Source organism: Erpetoichthys calabaricus, chromosome 3, assembly GCF_900747795.2.
Source record: "Erpetoichthys calabaricus chromosome 3, fErpCal1.3, whole genome shotgun sequence".
NCBI classification, from domain to species: Eukaryota; Metazoa; Chordata; class Cladistia; order Polypteriformes; family Polypteridae; genus Erpetoichthys; species Erpetoichthys calabaricus.
This window is the reverse complement of record NC_041396.2, coordinates 200,280,157-200,296,597: the sequence shown is the minus strand read 5'-3', so window position 1 is coordinate 200,296,597 and position 16,441 is coordinate 200,280,157. Positions and strand designations below refer to the sequence as shown.

The 16,441-nt window shown below is 37.0% G+C and overlaps 1 protein-coding gene across 1 annotated transcript in view; it reads right to left on the bottom strand.

The window, feature by feature from the left end:
* The window catches only part of ibtk (inhibitor of Bruton agammaglobulinemia tyrosine kinase), a 149,321-nt gene that overhangs the window by 105,408 nt on the left and 27,472 nt on the right, over window positions 1–16,441 (bottom strand). The window contains exons 6-7 of the mRNA XM_028797661.2: window positions 11,594–11,764; window positions 8,075–8,192 (exon numbers count right to left, since the gene is read on the bottom strand). Coding sequence (XP_028653494.1) covers window positions 8,075–8,192; window positions 11,594–11,764 — 289 coding nt within the window. The remainder of the gene's footprint in view (window positions 1–8,074; window positions 8,193–11,593; window positions 11,765–16,441) is intronic.

Genomic DNA, 16,441 nt, shown 5'->3' with positions numbered 1-16,441 from the left:
GCTTACACATAATAGTACATTTCTTTCCTATCAGGAGGAAATACTGTCTTACTGAAGGAATTAAAGCAAGAAATAGTAACATTCAAATACAGTGATCCCTCGCTATATCACGCTTCACCTTTCGCGGCTTCACTCTATCGCGGATTTTATATGTAAGCATATTTAAATATATATCGCGAATTTTTTGCTGGTTCGCAGATTTCTGCGGACAATGGGTCTTTTAATTTCTGGTACATGCTTCCTCAGTTGGTTTGCCCAGTTGATTTCATACAAGGGACGCTATTGGCAGATGGCTGAGAAGCTACCCAACTTACTTTCTCTCTCTCTCTCTTGCGCTGACTTTCTCTGATCCTGACGTAGGGGGTGTGAGCAGGGGGGCTGTTCGTACACCTAGACGATACGGACGCTCGCCTAAAAATGCTGAAAGATTATCTTCACGTTGCTACCTTCTGTGTGCAGCTGTTTCGTGAAGCGACATGCTGCACGGTGCTTCACATACTTAAAAGCTCAAAGGGCACCTATTGATTTTTCACTGTTTTGTTTTTCTCTGTCTCTCTCTCTCTCTCTCTCTCTCACCCTGCTCCTGACGGAGGGGATGTGAGCTGCCGCCTTCAACAGCTTTGTACCGGCGGTGCTTCGCATACTTAAAAGCCAAACAGCCCTATTGATTTGTTTGCTTTCCTCTCTGTTTCTGACAGCCTGTGCTCCTGACGCGCACTCCTTTGAAGAGGAAGATATGTTTGCATTCTTTTAATTGTGAGACAGAACTGTCATCTCTGTCTTGTCATGGAGCACAGTTTAAACTTTTGAAAAAGAGACAAATGTTTGTTTGCAGTGTTTGAATAACGTTCCTGTCTCTCTACAACCTCCTGTGTTTCTGCGCAAATCTGTGACCCAAGCATGACAATATAAAAATAACCATATAAACATATGGTTTCTACTTCGCGGATTTTCTTATTTCGCGGGTGGCTCTGGAACGCAACCCCCGCGATGGAGGAGGGATTACTGTAAACTGTTTTGCTAACTGGACTCAGCCTAGTGAAGCACACTAAGGAAAAGCAGTCAGATCATCTGCTGGTGAGCTGCGTTTCCTCCTTGTCGCTTGTAGTTGTTTTAAAAGCTGGGAGCACATGAAGTGTATCTGCCAAAAGCATTCCAACAACTGCTAGGTTAGTTTTAAATGTTGTCTCACTGCCTTGTCTCACGTGACATTAAAGTGTCTCTTGCAGGCCATCAAATTGTCTTCCGAGAAGATCATGTCTCGTCTCCCTAGTCTCCCTCCCAAGATTTTTATTTTCATTTATTTATTTTTTTACAATAGAGAGATGTACCCAGGATATATGCATGTCCCCAGAGAATAATGAAGTCTTCTTTTTTGACTTAATTTTTACAGTTTTCATTCTCCATTGTTTACTAATGAGCATGTTAGTATGGTTGACACTGAAGTAGTCACAACCTTTTAAATTTCAGTGTTGTAAAACTGGCGAGAACAAATACTTGCAGTCACATGGAGTAACTAGGACCGAGTCTGACAACTACTGGTAAGACATTTACTCTAATTTGACAGTTACTTGACTGGAATTCCAATCACTCAACCATCAAAAGTGGTCAGAATCAGTGACCAGTGTACTGTTTATATCTGTGAAGTGAATGCAGTAAACACCTAAAATTACATCATCATTTTAATATTACCATTAGATTAAACTTTATCAATTAAAGACCAGTATTTGGCTAAGCTGCCAAATATAAATATAAAACATTGATAAATAAAAATGGTCTTTAATTTACAGATCAATTTATTAAAATATTTAGTGTTGGAACTTTTACTTTTGAAATTTAAGAAAAAAAAAATGAGGTTAATCAAAACTAAGTTAATACATGGATTCCACTTTTTTTCCCCCCATTGCATACGTTACTTTTACAGACAATATGCATTTTAAATCAGCATCATTGTGAGTCTATGGTAATAAAACAATTATTCATAAAATACTTATTATAAAATAATTGTTACTTATTATAAAATAATAGTTACTGGCAGTGGAAACACTGCATAAACATTATTTGTTTTAAAATAATTTTTTAATCATTAATGGTACTGCAGTTTCTACTGTTTAGATATACCTTTAATGTACTTTAAAGGTGTTTTTTTTTACATTGTACTAATTAGTCCTTTCTAATTCTTCAGAAGTCATTATATATATATGCGTTTTACTTATGCAGTACTTGTTTCTTACCCATCTTTTACCGTATGCTACATACAAAAATAATAAACACAGTACAAACCCTTTTAATTTGTTTTGCAGGGAACTGTCAATTACTTTATCAAAATGTATACTTGCATAGCAGATCTTTCAATTATTAGAACTGATGCTCTTGTTCAATGCTGGTGAGTTACAGAGGAATGGCAAGTAGTTTTTGACTCCTTTACTATAAATGCGCCGCACAACCATAGGCAAGATGCTTTTGATAACAGTAATAGGCTGTCTCATGCTTTTATGTCATCTCTATTACAAGTAACAGACGCTGCTTTTGTTTCTGCATGTGCTTTTGACACAAAGCTTTTAGAGGCTGTTATTTTTATCTTTCTTCTTGTCTCATTTTTCATTGTCCGATGCATACTGAAGATTCATGTTACACTTTTTAAAAAATGAGTTAAGAACTTTTCTGAACAACAGCGTACAACAAAGCAAACAGCCAAGTCAATTAACAGAAGAAAACCTTTATATTCCTGAATTGCCACAGACAGAGAAAGACTTTCATTGTCAGAAATAACTTTAGAATCATTAATACATCTGACATCAGCAAGACAAGGAAGGACATGCGAGTCTGAAAGTTGAAATCTTTTTTCCCCAAAACCACAGACAGTTCAGATCAGTCAGTTCCACGGAAGAGTATCTAGCCTCCATAACCATGTAGATTTAAAAAGTGAGCAGAGTGGCAGCTATCTATCTATCTACATGTGACCATGACATCTTTGTCATTGTGTTAAAACACCAGCATTCTTTTTTTCACATTTTCTGTTGGGTCATTAACAGTTTCTAGTTTACAGTTTAGTAGCTATGATTTTCAGTGCTGGGCAAATAAATGTGATCGGACCCTGAATATATGTTTTAATAGCTGTTGTAAATGCAATCCAGCTAAATTATTCATGGATACAATTGATATATGAAACAAATGTTAAAAAGGGGTCTTTTGAGAAAATCGACCTATCATCATGAGCTATATGTAACAGTAACAGTGTTTCTGATATGGATGTGAGCAACACTGGAGCACCACAAGGAACAGTCCTGTCTCCTTTTATTTTCACTCTGTATGCCTCAGACTATAAATATAACACCAGGGGCCTCATGTATAACGCTGTACGTAGAACTCACACTATAACATGGCGTAAGCACAAAAGCGGGATTGTGCGTACGCACAGAAAAATCCAGATGCAGGAATCTGTGCGCACGCATACTTTCACGTTCTTCTACTACATAAATCCCGATTTGCGTGAAAAGTAACGCACGTGCACACGCCTTCTGTCCCGCCCCAACTCCTCCCAGAATTACGCCTCTTTGAATATGCAAATCAATATAAATAGCCTTCTGTGAAAAGACAATGGGAAAAGCACGGGAGAAAATATAAGAATTTCAGCGAATACCAAGTGGAGGCAAAGGAAAAACGTACTATTTGTTGGTTTAAACAGTGCTATAATCAACAAAAGGAAGCTGATCGAGTGACAGAGTGTCGGAGAAACTCGAAGGCTCAACTTCACAAAGTCGCACAGTGCCCGAAATAAAAAAGAAATCACATATCAAAGTCGCCGTGAAAAAGCGAGTCGTAGCCCACCGTCTGAGTGTCATATGAAAGCTTATTAGGGTACAGACAAAAAAAAGGCATACAGTGGGGAAAAAAGCACGAAATGTCAACTTTAATCTCGAAATTTCCACTTTAATCACGTAGTTTATTTTGCCATTAAAGTAGAACATCATAAACTTCATCTTAAAATCGTTTAATTTACTAGTTTCTCAAATCCCATTGTAACTAAAGTGGCATGTTAAATGCTTTGTTCTGTATTTGATCTTCCATGTGCTCTGTGTGTGAATCACTACCTGCTTTTTAAACGGGCTTTCTCTTTCTCCGACAGGACACATAATCCATTACATTCGTGATATTACAGCTCTCTGAATAATTAAAATACTGAGATGTATACGTGATATCTTTTTCATGATGATAGGAATGAAAGCATGTTATTAAACATGGGAACACGGTGGCGCAGTACTTGTTCATGTCTCACGCAAGAGGCTTGCTGCGCCATGCGCAACCTTCAATGAAATAATTTATTACAGCAGTACTGTCTCTTTCAAACGTACTAACCTCCAATTCCTGTCCTTACTTTTCTTTCTCCAAAAACTCAATCGCCACACAATAAGCTATGTAATAGACGTGAAGCCATCTGTAAGCTTAGAACTTCGATTCTTCAAAACTTTTAAGGAACATTGAAATATCTTAGTAGTACGTGTTTAATTATTATATCCGTCTATCTTTCCAGTGTCGCGTCAGCACCAGCAAGAATACAGCGCAAGGCAGGAACAATTACTGAACTAGCTAGCGCTGCGGCACCGTGTCCTCACATGTTTAATTATTAACAATACAGATTATTTAAATGAAGTTAAAGTTTTATCTGTATAATATAATCAACATGTTTTGCTGCATTTCGTCTTAGAAATGAATACCGTCATCACATGTAAATACGCGCTTTATAAAGTGGCGCAGGTTGTGCAATATTATAACTGTAGTGCAAGTTTACAGTGGGGTAATTGTACTTATAAGTACAAACAGTTCTACAAGGAGCACTTGATGGACTGATTTAGTGCCTTTAGAGTTCTTGGGATGAAACTGTTTCTAAACCGCGAAGTCCGTACAGGGACTAAAGCGTTTGCTGTGGCTCAGGCAGCATCTGCTTCATGCTGTGTACCGATAATTCTCTTTCCAATCAGCTGCTGCTGTGATTCCCCACTCAGATACAGTGATATAAATACTCCGAGTGGTGCAGTGAGAGTAATGTGGAAAAAGATGATCTGCCGTGGCAACCCTTAACGGGATCAGCTGAAAGAAGATGCAGTGAGAGTTACAACGCTAAAGCAGTTATGGTATTTGGAATACTATGGCTATTCCCTGGACCATTATATTGCTACAGGTTAATTACAATCAGATGCATTACACTAATAAACAATATGCAGTTAATTTCAGTGTATTTATAAAGCCGCGCCAGGAATGTGGATTTAAGAAAGAAAGGGTGATCACACAGGAACAGTAGCACTGCTTTGACACTGGGTGCCGCCAGTCTGCAAAACCGGGCGGATAAATTGCGTACGCCAAGGAATGAGTTACCGTGGAAATGTGCGTGGCTTTACGCCAAGTTTAGGTTTTATACATCGCGATTTGAGCGTGGAAAGGTTCGTACGCAACATTTCTGTGCGTACGCACCGTTTATACATGAGGCCCCAGGTCATGTCATTTGCAGAAACTCACAGAGGATTCTGCACTTATGTAATGATGAAGGGGATGAGACAAAGTACAGGTGTCAGGTGAAGAATTTTGTTTCTTGTTGCAAAGAGAATCTTTTGCAACTTAACATCAGCAAAATCAAGAAACTGGTTATTGACCTTCATCACAAAAAACAGCCTCTATGTCCAGTCACTATTCAGGGAGCGGATGCAGAGATGGTCCACATTAATGATAGGTTGGAATGGCACTGGAAAACAGAGGAACTATACCAGTGCAATTTTCTACGCTGTGGTGTGCTGGGCTGGTGACATCACTTCAACAGAGGCTCACCAAATCAACAAGCTAATTAAAAGGGCAAGCTCAGTTGTAGGACACACTATAGACATCCAGAAGGAAGTAACAAAGGAGAAAATTAAAACAAAACTGAGTACCATTATGAACGATGCTGAAAATCCTCTCTATAACACAGTAAGGCTGAGTACTTTTATCCAATAAATCTTTTGGCACAAGTATATCAAGAAACACCACTGGGGCTCCTTTATAATAGTAATACGTAAGTATAATGTGTGACTGTGACGGTCAATTCAGAAGTTTCATTGCTTTTTAATTTTCTTCCATTTTAGTCAATGTGGTGTGTGTTCAAAGCACTAAGGATAGAGCTGCCAGGCAAAAGGAAAAGAGAAAGGTCTAAGAGAAGGTTTATAGATGTGCTGAGAGAGGACATGCAGGTGATAGGTGTAACAGAGCAAGATGTTGAGGACAGGAAGATATGAGAAATGATGATCCGCTGTGGCAACCCTTAACGGGAGAAGCCAAAAGAAGAAGAAAGTGTGTGCGTGTGTTCAGAGCATAGTGTGTGTGTGGGTATGCTTATTTATCCACCTAACTATTTATTAATTTATTTAAACAGCTTCTGCAAAAAGCCAAATTTCCCCCTGGTGACAAATAAAGATCTATATCTCCGTCTATGTTTTGAATATGGTTGACGCGGGCTGCAAAAGATAGTCCACAAGCTAGATCAAGTTTGTCACCCCTGCCTAACAATAACTGTGTACAATCGCCTACCTTATTTGACTGTCAATCTCTTGGATCACTAGGCCCAGTCCTCCATAATTAATTGCTTCTACTACAAATTCAGTTTTGTAGCACATACAAGATCACAATAATATTGAAGCAACAATATATTATTTCTAAATCTGTTTGTTTCACTAATTCAATTAAATATATTATTAAGAATGTAAAAAATAAGTTTTGTTCATATTTCTTTGAAGCAAGACACTACTTTTAACAGTATTCTCCAATAAATGTCTCAGTAAGGTCAGGCTTTTTATATAAAAAAAAAAAAAATTGTATCTAAACTGGGGTGTAATGCATTTGTTTCAGTAAAATTAACATTAGCACATTGAGCTTTTAGCAAACACCTTTGTGCAGTGAGCAAATCTCTATTTACTGAATAATCATATTAACTAGGCACAAAGGATGTACATTTAGCCCTGTAAGACGGAAATAGTTTTGATGGGATCACCATCATCCCAACTGGTATTGCTTACAGTGAAGCACTGCAAACATTTTTTAGCCAACGAATATTGAGACGAAGGTTTAAAAATATCAGCCTTGTGAAAAAGAACACCAGATCACTCTTGTGACCAGTTTAGAAAAGTCACTGGAGTATGTTATCTTTCTGAATAGATAACTAAAGGTTTTTTTTTTTGTTTGCTCTTACCCCTAAGGAAGCTTTCATCAGCATAAATGTACTACTCTGGCTGCAGTGCAGATTGTCAAAAATTTGATTCAGAAAATGATTGTCTCCCTTAAATGTGTTGTCTAAAATGCCTACACATTTATTTGCACCCAGTCCTGGTGTAGTTGTAGGATCATCCCATGCAAATCGATGTATTAAACTCAAGCCCATCACAAAATCTGAGAAGATTACCAAAATGAATGCTTGTATTGGAAATACAAAGCATTACATTAATTACTACTAAATCTCTTGAAAGAGACTGAAAAACTAGAAAAGCCAATTTCAGTCAAAGTGGTTGTCTCCAATAAGCCCTCCACCGTAAACTGTTTACAGTAAACTACATTCTGCCTGTTCCATGTAACTGTTACAATTTGAAGTTTAGTATATGCCATAAAAGTTCTCCACCTCGTTTTGAAGCATAGCCACACCTTAACAATAGTTTGTGTTTTAGGATTTATGGTTTACTATGGTTATCTTTTCAACTGATATTTACCTCTCCCAATCTAGATAAACATGGGAATCATAATTAATTACAGGAATTAAGTTTATGCTCCATTCCTAGAAATACCTGTGAATGCATAAAACCTCCTTGATTTGGTAAATTGTTTTGTCAAGACTTACAGGGATTAATTACTTGTTCCGTTAGTGCTCTTCAGAATTTAGTTATGATTTGATGTGCACTTAAAATGTATGTTATGAGACTTTCCCAAGACTAATAAGTAAAAGGGGGATAGTTTTTAAGAATTTAAAGTATTCGCTCAGACATGCCGAATGGAAAAAGATTTCAATAAAAGTATAATTTGCCTTTGAAAAAATTAAAAGGTTTGTATATAATCTTACCAAGTTGGCCACCATTCAGTCCCATAGTATATACTGCATCCTTTGTCCAAAGAACTGTATGAAACCTGCCTACAGCAACTCCAATCACAGTCCGTCCTTTCAGTGTTTTAGAGAGTATCTGTTAAGAAAAGTCAAATAAACTTAAAAATATTATATATATATATATATATATATATATATATATATATACACACACACACACTTTTGTATATTCTGTTAAAATACTGTATGTATACAGTGTTTTGTCAAAGCTACATTACTGCAGCAATACTAGATATAACAAAGTTTCCTGCAAACTCTCATCTTATCAGATCTAAACATAACTTCCACCAACGACTGATCGTGCGCCAAAAGATAAAGTTGTCCTTTTTCTTCCAGACCAACAAATGCTGCAGTTCAGCAGAATGGTATTAACTGGTATGGTCGACAAGAAGGCAAGAAATATAAAGAGTGACATTTCTTGCCAAAAGCTAAGTGTTTCTTTGGGAAACATTGTTTTTGTGACAAGAAACAAAAAAGCTCTCAAAATATTTAAGGTAAATTCTACATAGAATTATGGAAGTTATAAAGAATAGTTTTAGTAGCCTATCACAATTGTTATTGTTTGCAGAGATTTGACACAGTTATCTGTATGTAAGGTACTAAAGAAAATAATGTTTAATTCATTAATCCAATGAAAGCAAAAAAGAACTTGCTGCTACGGCCGTTTTTTTTTTTTTTTTTTGTGACGCATACTGAAGCGGAGCCATTAACAACTTGCATAAAGAACAAAGTCTTGCTTTGCTATAAACATGGACTATTAGACATTCCTGATAACTGTAATATAACGGAGGCATGCCGTTTATTATATTAAAAAATAATTTATGTGATCAAACACATCTGGCTTTATAATTGGACGTAACATTTTCTAACCCAGCACAATATTAACCAGTCTGCTATCAGATTCTACTGTATAAGATATTCAATACTACACAAACAATGAAGAAATGGAAACTATTTTGAATTCAATAAGTAAGGGAAACTTCAGTTCAGTACATAGCAAATTAAGACTGTAGGTCGATAGATAGGTAGATACTTTAATCCCCAAGGGGAAATTCACATACTCCAGCAGCAGCATACTGATAAAAAAAAAAAAAACATAAAATTCAAGACTGATAAAAATGCAGGTATAACAGACAGTAACTTTGTATAATGTTAATGTTTATTCCCCAGGGTGGAATTGAAGTGTCGCATAATGTTGGGGAGGAATGATCTCCTCAGTCTGTCAGTGGAGCAGGACAGTGACAGCAATCTGTCGCTGAAGCTGCTTCTCTGTCTGGAGAGGATACTGTTCAGTGGATGCAGTGGATTCTCCATGATTGACAGGAGCCTGCTCAGCGCCCGTCGCTCTGCCACAGATGTCAAACTGTCCAGCTCCGTGCCTACAATAGAGCCTGCCTTCCTCACCAGTTTGTCCAGGTGTGAGGTGTCCCTCTTCTTTATGCTGCCTCCCCAGCACACCACCGCGTAGAAGAGGGCGCGCGCCACAACCGTCTGATAGAACATCTGCAGCATCTTATTGCAGATGTTGAAAGACGCCATGCAAGCTAGAAAATATTATCCCATTATATAAAAATGCCAATTAGGCTGATCTAAGGAACTAAAGGCCTTTGAGATCAGCCTGCATCGTAGGAAAATCAACACTAGAATCCCTGAAGCTATATGTTTGCTCAACAAGACACTAAGAAGAAATGATTGAGCTGCTTTTGTCTGTTTGCTTTTATCCCTTTAGTGCTAACTTTTACAAGTATCGTAAATTTACAGAGGATGTTACAGACTCACATCAAAATGTATGTTTTTATTATATGATGATGATAATAATAACAGTAATAATAATAGCAGCTCACCACTCAAAGCGCTTAACACTAGAATCCATGAAGCCTTCAAAAAAAGTTGTAATCCCGGGCCACCTTAAATTCCTTTGCACCTCTCATCATCAGCATCTTTGTCTTACAAATGTGTCGATTGGCACTGGCAGCCTGCTCACTTATCCCCCCACGGAGGCAGCTGAAGTTATCTTAGATGCTGAAGTCTCTTTATCTGGCAGTGAGGGGTTTGAAATTGTATAGCTTAAATAATATATAGTTATATGGAATACATACATTTCATGCGTGTTCCGTGTCTACAATGATCTGGGTAAATGTAGGATGACAGGAAATGTGTGGCAAGAAATGTTGAACACATAACTTAAACAGAAAATTTTTCATCTTACTGTAATAATGACAAAATGCAGACATTAAGTGTATACTGTGTGAAGACAAGTCCAAATTTCAAATAAACACTTTCACAAAAGGTATAACAAAACAAGTTTTTGTACTAGAATATAACCAAAGAAAAAAATCATTAAATTTACATGTTGCTGTCAATGAGTAAAAACCGAAGCTCAAACATCAGCCGATGTGTCTGTTTGGCTGGTGTAGAGGTAAGAACTACTGTCTTGTAATCAAGAGGTAGTGAGTTTGAGTCTGGATAATTCCTGCATTGAGTAGTGAGCTGCTGTTATTACTATAATATAATAAAAACACACATTTGATTTCAGTCTGTAACACCCCGTTGTGGTATAGCTTTTTCAGGATTAGAGGATTAGGTGATGTTAAAATTGGTCTTCCTCAAGGATCAGCACTGGAGCCACTGCCTTTTTTAATGCACATTAACAATAATGTAATTAAATGTAACATGTTACATGTAGGAAGTAGAACTGTTAACTCTGAATACACAATTTGTGGAGTACAAGTCAATGGAGGTTATACTTGTTACGCTGAAGTTATAAATACACTAAATAGAACTCAATTGGAGTACCGTGTACAGCTTTGGCCTCAGTATTACTGAAAAGATGCTACAGAAAGTCTAGAGCAGAGTGATTAGGCTGATTCTGGAACTAAGAGGTATGAGCTATGTGAAGAGAGATTTAAGGAGTTCAAACTTTTTAGTATAGGTGCAAACAAACTTTTGCGTAACATGGATGAAAAGTTTAAAATTACGAAGAGAATACAGCAGAACCCAACTATTAATTTAAAATAAATTCTTAAAAAAAGGTGGACATAATTGTAAACTTTTATATAGCAAAATTTGCACAAATGATAAAAAGTTTTTACTTAGGCAAAGAACTCAAAGACACACAATTACCAAGTAGTTTGGTAGGAAGTTGAACTAGGGACCTTCAAATCTCAACTTATTTTGGAAAATCTAAGTATATAGAATTGGGGGGCATATTGGGCTAAAATGCCTGTCATAGTCACAACTACTCAAATATTCTCCGACGTTTGTCAATACTTTAACAAGAATCAGAATAACCTGGAAAAAATAATTTTGGAAAAGTTCAAAAGAAAGTTTAGCATGCTTGTATCTCTTTGCCAATGAATTTCAATCTCCTACGGATTTGAATGGCAACAACTGAGAGAGTTTGCCCATCTAAAACAACACGAATCAACAGTATTCACAGTATTTAAAAAAAATAAATAAATTAACACAAACACTTGCCTGTTTTGGTACGTTACACATAGCAGGAGGTGGCACAATTCCCAGCTGGTGAAAGCTATTCAGCCCAAAGCTAAACACACATCCATCATCAGTCAGCACAACTGTATGATCTTTGGCAGCAGCGACATGAGTGCAGTGATGACCAAGAAGACCTTCGACAACACAAGGAAACTAATAATCAAAAAAAAAAAAAAATTCAACAAAAATTAATTAATTAAGCTGAAACACCAGAAATACATACAGAGATCTGTATAATCTAAGAATGAAGTTCATAAATCCTTGAAAGGCTACATTTAATACTTTTACTTTCTCTGTTCTGTTCCAGATGTGCAGATTTATCTTCAACAAATAACTAAACATGCTTACTGCAATAAACAAAATAATACAATTTACTTATAACATAACCATAATAGAAGTTGGGTATATATGCAAGTTTAGATAGATAGAACTTACATATAGGTTGGCCGCTGGGCGGAACAAAATAAAGCACAACTATAAAAAGTGAGCCATCATGTTGTTGCTTGTCTTTTTATTTCAGTGCTTCACTACACAATTGGATTACAGTTACATCCATTGGATAACAAGTTTCTTTGGATTTTTGTTCTTGTCCAGTGCCCAATTGTTCATGTGAGTTCAACTCAGTTGGAAAACATCATCTGGGGAGTGCTCCCAACTAGTTCAGATTTTTCACTCACATTAGCATCACAGGAGGACAAAACTTTACATAACTTTCAGGATGTTGTTCACAGGGGATTTACTTTCTTAAATACATCAACATTACCCGCATCTCCAAAACTAGACTGCGTCATGAATGTTGATTGTTTTTTGCTTGGTGTTTTATAGGATTTCTTTTGTGATTGTAATATTAATCATTTTTATGACTTACTATGATAAATATATACAGTAATCCCTCCTCCATCGCGGGGGTTGCGTTCCAGAGCCACCCGCGAAATAAGAAAATCCGCGAAGTAGAAACCATGTTTATATGGTTATTTTTATATTGTCATGCTTGGGTCACAGATTTGCTCAGAAACACAGGAGGTTGTAGAGAGACAGGAACGTTATTCAAACACTGCAAACAAACATTTGTCTCTTTTTCAAAAGTTTAAACTGTGCTCCATGACAAGACAGAGATGACAGTTCTGTCTCACAATTAAAAGAATGCAAACATATCTTCCTCTTCAAAGGAGTGCGTGTCAGGAGCAGTGACTGTCACAGAGATAGAGAGAAAAGCAAACAAATCAATAGGGCTGTTTGGCTTAAGTATGCAAAGCACCGCAGCACAAAGCTGTTGAAGGCGGCAGCTCACACCCCCTCCGTCAGGAGCAGGGTGAGAGAGAGAGAGAGAGAGAGAGAGAGAGAGAGAGAGAGAGAGAGACAGAGTTTGTTTTTCAAGCACAAATCAATATGTGCCCTTCGAGCTTTTAAGTATGCGAAGCACCGTGCAGCATGTCATTTCAGGAAGCAGCTGCACAAAAGATAGCAACGTGAAGATAATCTTTCAGCATTTTTAGACGAGCGTCCGTATCGTTTAGGTGTGCGAACAGCCCCCCTGCTCAATCCCCCTACGTCAGGATCAGAGAAAGTCAGCGCAAGAGAAAGAGAAAAGTAAGCTGAGTAGCTTCTCAGCCATCTGCCAATAGTGTCCCTTGTATGAAATCAACTGGGCAAACCAACTGAGGAAGCATGTACCAGAAATTAAAAGACCCATTGTCCGCAGAAACCCGCGAAGCAGCGAAAAATCCGCGATATATATTTAAATATGCTTACATATAAAATCCGCGATGGAGTGAAGCCACGAAAGGTGAAGCGCGATATAGCGAGGGATTACTGTACACACAAATTTATTATAAGTTAAATTTTGTAAAAAGTTACAGTTCACTGTAAAACTGTGGAACCATACACTTTGTATTTGGGTGCTACACATCTGTCTCCACAGCTTGCCTCACACATGTGATTTGCTTGCACAGGGTTCATGGTTTCTCACATTTTTACATCTTACTTAGTGCAATAAACTTAGAATAATGTTTAATCATGGGTCCAAAACATATTTATGGATTTTCACATCAGCAACCCTAACCCCCACAAATTACAAAAGATAACCATCTTTATAGATAGATACAGATGAAGGACAGAAACAAACAAAACAAAACATAAAATTACAACAGCTCAGTTAAAAATCTTCTCTCCTATAGAAAAAATGCACTTTTTTTTTTTTTTAATATTTTTATTTTATTAATTTTCATTGTAATCATTCCATACAAACAGATCAATTTATAACCCAACAAATTTGAAGACTAATCAAACCCCACCCCTGAGAAGGAGAGCTTAGCTAAAGGAAAATTGCTTAAGGCTTTTTAATAAGGCAACATTAAACAAAAGAAAGGGAGAAGTAAATATCTATAAAAATAAGAGATGGAGAAGGGAGTTAAATGCGGTAATAGTTATTTCTCTTATTCTAAAATAATATTGATTAAATCCTGCCATGTTTTGAAAAAATTTTGTACAGATCCTCTAACTGAAAATTTGATTTTCTCCAATTTCAAATAATATAAAACATCGGTTTCCCACTGACTTATAAGAGAAGAATTAGGATTCTTCCAATTTAACAAAATAAGTCTGCGTGCCAAAAGTGTAGTGAATGCAATCACCGTTTGCTTGTCCTTCTCCAATTCAAGTCCATCTGGAAGAACACCGAATACAGCTGTTAATGCACATTTTAAAGTAAGGAACTCAATCTCTTGGTTTTGGTACATCTTTCCCCTCCCCCAGTACAGAGTTTTGCTGAGTGTATGTGTATGAGATGCTGCTCTGAACTTTCCTACTGGATTTATAATGAAACTTATAACAGCTAGAACTTATCCTACAAAAGGTTATTACTTTTCAGTGATACCATTAACAATACATTAGCCGGCTTTATTCTAACCCCTAACTTACAATTAATAGTTCTCTGAAAGAAAGCAGGTATACTTATGTTTTCATCGATTATTTGTCCCTTTCCTGGCTGGCTTTCTCTAGATACACAGAAAAATCGTCAGCGTGCTGTTCATTCTGTGTTTTAGGAGCTTATCTCCTCTTTCACATCAGTCACACTTTCTGGTCGTGGGTAGTGCTGCGGTTTCTCACCACATCATGTCGGACGTCTTGTTGATGGGGGGGGGGGGGAGGGCTGGGGAATCACACCTGCTGGGTTAGGTGGTGGTCAGTCACCTACCATTTTCAGCAAGACGAATTTGTGTCCTTACAAACAGTCTCAATGCTTTCCTTATAAAGATCCTGACTCATGGTCTCCTAATCCAACTCCAATACAAACAAATTTTCTACTCATCCAGTCCTGCACTGGTTGCCCTTTCAAGTAAAAGGGATTGCTCCAACTTTTGTTATGGCCACACTATATAGTTTATGGTGTGCTGCTCTGGACAGCATAAAGTATGGCCAGGTTGAAAGAATAAATACATACAGGTATCTGGGTTGTGCTCAGGTTTTTAAAGGAAGGAGCAGACATCTTGCCATTGCTTTCTCAGGTGCACCTAAGCCTCTCCTTTTTAGTTGATTATTGGAGCAAAGTTTCGTAGATCAAGGTTGCCACTCATTGAATTATGGCTTTTTTGTTCAAACTCGGGTGTCCAGACGGTGCAACAAAGAGCTGTTATTGAAAGTTACTTGGTTTGCAATCAGTCTTCTCATCAAATAAGGTGTAGAAGCTACATTCCAAAGAGAGACCAGTTCAAAGAGAAGAAGAGACATTTTAGCTGATACAGAGTATCATGGTTCTGGCTTTTTAAACCAAGGACCAGTGTTCCAGACAGATCAGAATGAATAATGCCAGTCTGTCCTACATATTACTTCCTGTTCAGAAGCTGATGTCCATTGAGGCATGTCTTATGTCAAAATACAAGAGATGTAAAGTATTACCCAAGTGATCATCCTTGAAAAGCATCACCGCCTTATACCTTATACAGTACTATGATTCAGAGACATTCCAATTCTAATTTATATGTTATCTAAGCTAGCAGGATTATATTTGGTTACCTTAGGCATGCAATTGTAACAGAATACAAACAATTTTATCATAGTTGTCATAGTCTAAACACTATACATTATTCCGTGAAATCATTCTGTACCTGTTACTAATCCTCATTATTGTCAGTTATCTCAATAGTGTCTAATATTCTAACCTTTGGTTGTGAATTAGCATTGTAGCAAATTCTCTTTTCCTTCAGCTGTGCCATTAAAAACCTAGTATTCTAAAATACTACCCAGACAGCAATAGCAGCGATGAATCATTCCTTTTGTGTGTTACAGAAGTCTTCTTTACTTCCATTCTGATCAAGTGTTTATTGTTTCATCTGGAAGGGGCTCAAATGTGATTCCTAAAGGCATTCAGGGTTCAATGTTTGCCTAAATTATGTATGTCAACTATTACTACTTTGAACATGATGTGCTATTTAACAATTCAGTTCAACTTTCATTGCTTTAGCTTTGAGAGGTACTCCAGTCAATGCAAGGTTAAATACACTTTATGCAATTGATTCCTATTTTACATAAGACAGACTTCATATCTACTATTTACAAAATAAAGGAAGGAAAGGTGCTCTCTTACCATTTTTTTTTTTATTGGTCCTCAGGTTTTCTATTATTTTTGTCAATTAGAAGAATTAGCCCTATTTCCATCTTCACTAGATTTTCCCATTTCTGCTTTTCTAACATCGGTTTCAAATGTGTGAGGTTTCCTCACTCGTGCCCAGTTTCTTTTTTTTTTTTTTGCAGTCTATTCATGGAAACATCCCATCTAAAAGATTTTGACCTATTAAATATTTCTCAGTCTCCACATTAGAGACATAAATG